The 5,000-nt window shown below is 44.7% G+C and overlaps 1 protein-coding gene across 2 annotated transcripts in view; it reads right to left on the bottom strand.

Annotated features, from left to right (window-relative positions):
- gpr137c (G protein-coupled receptor 137c) overlaps positions 1-5,000 on the bottom strand; it is a 35,330-nt gene that overhangs the window by 4,551 nt on the left and 25,779 nt on the right. For both annotated transcript variants that reach the window (XM_048253264.1, XM_048253272.1), the window contains exons 5-6: positions 3,498-3,623; positions 869-993 (exon numbers count right to left, since the gene is read on the bottom strand). In XM_048253264.1, the coding sequence (XP_048109221.1) occupies positions 869-993; positions 3,498-3,623 (251 nt within the window). The remainder of the gene's footprint in view (positions 1-868; positions 994-3,497; positions 3,624-5,000) is intronic.

Below are 5,000 nucleotides of genomic sequence, written 5' to 3'. Positions count from 1 at the left end.
GGTCATTCTGCTTTGGAACATGTGGTCATTCTGCTTTGGAACATGTGCTTATTTGCCATCTACCCCAGGGATAGATAAGAGGACGCACACCCTTCTCTCTCTGTGTGCAATAACCCAGTTTGATACCGTTAGCCTAGCTTATTTCACTGGAGGTGGGTTGTTTCTGTTGGCCTACAGCTAGCTTATAGCTAAAAGTTGGCATGTTCATTTAAGAGGTTTACTACTTCCTCTGAGCTAACTTCCCAGGTTTGTCACTACATAACGTAGCTGGAATACTCCTTAAGTATGGAGTGGGGGGAAAATGATGCAACGCTTATCTCCAAATCCTTTTTTAAGAGCCATTGATTTTACACTAATTATCAGTACAGGTGTAGAGTACAGTCAAAGAAGTGAATCTTGCTGTATGAATATGCACCAAAAACTGCCACCACTCTTTAGGGCATTGCACATGTACAGCAGAGCTGAACTGGTTGCGTGTGTGTGTAATTTGCCTCCTATGCCTCAGAACTTCAAAATGCCTCTTTGCTTGACTGAGACATCGTCTTAGACATCATCATGGATGTTGCTTTGCTTGACTGAGACATCGTCTTAGACATCATCATGAATGTTGCGACAACCATTTCTGTCCCCCACATATTGTAATGTTTGTCTGAATGTGATTTCTAAAACGGCACATCTGTGCTACGAGGGACAGGATGCTATTAGCAGTGAGCTGGGTTTCTCTAGAGGAGAAGCCGTTTGTGCTCCTGAAATAACACAGACAACAGACAAATGGTGATGACGGCATTTTCTGTATGTTTTCTGACCTAGGCAGCCATAAATAAACGACGCCTTGTGTTATTTTGATGCTTTGATTATTCTGACCCACCTGCCCCGGTCACCCCGGGAGCTGATGCTCCGCGTGAGGTCGTCATCGCTGTCGTACCGCCGCGGGTTGTCGAAGAAGTAGGCCCTGGAGCTGAAGCTGTGGCTGCTGATCATCCCTCCTGGGGCCTGAGAGAGCAGAACACACAACCATGAGATCAGACAGAGGACAGGGGAACTATACAGCCCAGAACTACACAGCCCAGAACTACACAGAACTACACAGCCCAGAACTACAAAGCCCAGAACTACACAGAACTACACAGCCCAGAACTACAAATTAGTTAAAGGATCAGTGGGTAAAGGATCAGTCCCAGGGGCGGAGCTTGAGGGGGTGCGGCACTCCGGGTAAGGTGGGACGGGCTTCTCCCACGGCACAAGGCCGGAGGAGCTAAGATCATGCAAACGGTTTCTTTTCAATCATTTTCATCAGAGTGGGACGTATTAGGCTTATAGGTTGCCCCAGTCAGGACGAGTTATGACTCACGGTTGCTGAAAAGTTTTGAAATTTACTTTGATGATTTAGTAGGTGTAAAATATTGAATAAAATGTTCTGCTGTATGACTGGCTTTATTTTAACTCTCATATTGAACTTTACGACGTGCAAATTTACAAAATTGGATCAACAATATTGTCTCCTACAGACGTCAATGAGAGAACACTTACACTTAGCCTACATGATTTTGGTTTCGTCTTTGTAACATCACGTCATGATACATTTGATAATGTTTGATCGTTGTTTTGGTATGAAGCATCTTTTACGTAGCCTAATGAATGCGCTCTAGAAAGTGAAAGTAGCCTAACCTAGGCCTATGCGCCCTGTGTCTGAGCTGTCTGTGCACGTCCGCAATTGATTATGTTCCTCAAATGGAGAACACATTAATCCCATGGTATTGTTTGCCCTAAAATGCATGAAACATGCAAGTTCAAAATCCCGCCGGTAGCCACGTTCCATCTCCGTTTCATATTTGCCTAGGCTACTAGCCTACAATAAATTGAACGAACTCAACTGACAACAGGTATCTACTGATTCGGTCATTGAGACTATGAATACAGTAGCCTACAACAAACTTTCTGTCTTTCTGAAGTTTATTTTTGTATTCCGGGGTACAGTAGCCTAATTGCATAATGTCTTGACAATAGTTTTTCTTACCGGCTTGCTGTTTAAACTGACTGCACCGCTCTGAACTTTCCTGCCAGGTTTATGACGTAAACAGCATCTCGTCTCTGGCATTGCCTAAACTCATCGTGTGGGAAATCAGATTATCTGTCAATATTGGGCTTTGAAAGTAAGGGATATTTGTTCAGTAATAGTAGGCTACATTTTGTAACATTTATAGAGAAAGCGAGGGGAAGTTAAATTAGAAATTAGAATCGTTGGAAATTGAAAACACATACAAAAAAAGATTCGGGGCTTGAGCCGAAACCACCCCCTCGCTCTGCCAATGCAACCACCCAGCAGTAACTTCTGCATTCAGTGAGATTTGCACCGCCCTAATTTTATTTTTGACTCTTCCCGTCACCGTTGCAACCTCTGAGCGCTCATTCTCCAAGTTAAAGACCATTAAAAACCACTTGAGGAGCACAGTGGGACAGGAGAGACTGAGTGGACTTGCCATGTTGTCCATAGAGAATGAGAGAGCAAAGAAAATGGACATACACAGAGCATCGTGGACGAGTTCGCGGAGCGCAAGGTTCGTCGTATGCCCTTCAAATAGTGCTGCGTATTATTGTTGTTTTATTATTAGGGGTCATGTAGCCTAATGTTTTTGTTGTTGTTCTCTTGGTTACACTTCATGTACGTTTGATGGACTTCAAAATTACATAGTTGCTCTCCGTGGCGCTGACGCTTGTAAAATTATGTTATGATGAGTTTAATAAAGGGCCCGGTCATGTGCCCCGCCCCCGGCCCGGCTCTGACTTGTTCCGCCACTGATCAGTCCTGAATTTAAGACAAAGGTTGTTCACATGTGTTGACAGCGAGAGAGCTGGAGGAAAGTGAGGAGGATAAAGATGAGGAAAAGGCCTGATGGATTATAATCAAGGACTGAGGCTGTGTAAGGGAACAGATGAAGAATTACAGGTAGAATTGCAGACAGACCGAGTCTAAAACTAGCAACCAAGAAGAGAATACAATAATGAGAATACAATAATCAAATAGAATAAAGAGAATACAATAATCCAAAACTATTGCGACCAGGCTACACACACACACACACACACACACAGAAGAATAACATTGACTTAGAGGTCGAAGTACTTCCACTTAGTATTGACAAAGTTTGTGCCTTCCATCCTGGATAATGACCAATAAGTGTCAGGAAGAGGTTGGCTTCCGCGTAGGCACAGCATACTTTGGCCTTTACTTAGAGCCCGGTCACGATTGTGTGTGTGTGTGTGTGTGATTCTCTCAGGGAGTTTAATATTCATCCAGGTGTGGTGCAAGACCACTGCACTCAGTATCCTCCCCAATTGGGAAAGGAGTGTGTGTGTGTGTGTGTGTGTGTGTGAGAGAGTGTGTGTGTGTGTTATTGGCAGGTCATGATCGAGTGTGTGTGTGTGTGTGTGTGTGTGTGTGTGTGTGGTATTGGCAGGTCACGATCGAGCAGGAAGCACGGGGGACCGGTTCTCACCAGGTTCTGGTTAGGCCGCTGGACCCTGAAGAAGACCACCACCAGACTGGTGGGCAGCAGCTCCCAGAAGAACAGGATCACCCCGAAGATGATGTACGCCTCCCCACTGATCTTATCCACATCCGCCTGGGAGGATGATAGAAAACAGGCACACACACGCACACACACACACACACACACACATATTCACAGACACACGCAAACATACACATTCACACACACAAATACACACACACACACACAAATACACACACACACACACACACACACACACACACACACACACACACACACAAATACACATGCACATTCACAGACACACGCAAACATACACATTCACACACACAAATACACACACACACACAAATACACACACACACAGAAACACACACACACACACACAGAAATGGAGAGAAAGACAGAGAGAGAAATTGAAAGAATATTGGTTATAAGTGTGAGCCATTGTATTTCTAAATACTGTCAAATTGAGCTACAGCATAGTACTAAAAGCCAGACTTTTCCACAGCCAGACTTCCTGGTCACAAGATTCAGACATTGTCTATTACAACAACAAACACACAGACACGTTCAGACACACACACACACACACACAGAGAGAGAGAAATGGAGAGAAGATTCAGACATCCTTTATTACAACAACAAACACACCGACACGTTCAGACACAAAGACAGACATGCAGACACAGAATCCTACACAGCGCTTGACAACAAAGACATGGACAGAAACACAGCAAACGGCTTGTGGAGAGACCAGCGGCACAAACACAACGGATTGACAACAAGCAGAACGTCACGCGAAATGACACTTTGCCCAGTGGAGTTGAAATGACACTTTGCACAGTCGAGTTGAAATGACACTTTGCCCAGTGGAGTTGAAATGACACTTTGCCCAGTGGAGTTGAAATGACACTTTGCATAGTGGAGTTGATATGGCACTTTGCCCAGTCGAGTTGAAATGACACTTTGCCCAATGCCCAGTCGAGTTGAAATGACACTTTGCCCAGTGGAGTTGAAATGACACTTTGCCCAGTTGAGTTGAAATGACACTTTGCCCAGTTGAGTTGAAATGACACTTTGCCCAATGCCCAGTTGAGTTGAAATGACACTTTGCCCAGTGGAGTTGAAATGACACTTTGCCCAGTGGAGTTGAAATGACACTTTGCCCAATGCCCAGTGGAGTTGAAATGACACTTTGCCCAGTGGAGTTGAAATGACACTTTGCCCAGTGGAGTTGAAATGGCACTTTGCCCAGTTGAGTTGAAATGACACTTTGCCCAATGCCCAGTCGAGTTGAAATGACACTTTGCCCAGTCGAGTTGAAATGACACTTTGCCCAGTGGAGTTGAAATGGCACTTTGCCCAGTGGAGTTGAATTGACACTTTGCCCAGTGGAGTTGAAATGATACTTTGCCCAATGTCCAGTGGAGTTGAATTGACACTTTGCCCAGTGGAGTTACCGTGACAGACAAGTGCCCTGAGAGG

This window comes from Alosa alosa, chromosome 1 (assembly GCF_017589495.1).
Source record: "Alosa alosa isolate M-15738 ecotype Scorff River chromosome 1, AALO_Geno_1.1, whole genome shotgun sequence".
Lineage (NCBI taxonomy): Eukaryota > Metazoa > Chordata > Actinopteri > Clupeiformes > Clupeidae > Alosa > Alosa alosa.
Note: the sequence above shows the minus strand (reverse complement) of the source record. Positions and strands in the feature narration are given on the sequence as shown.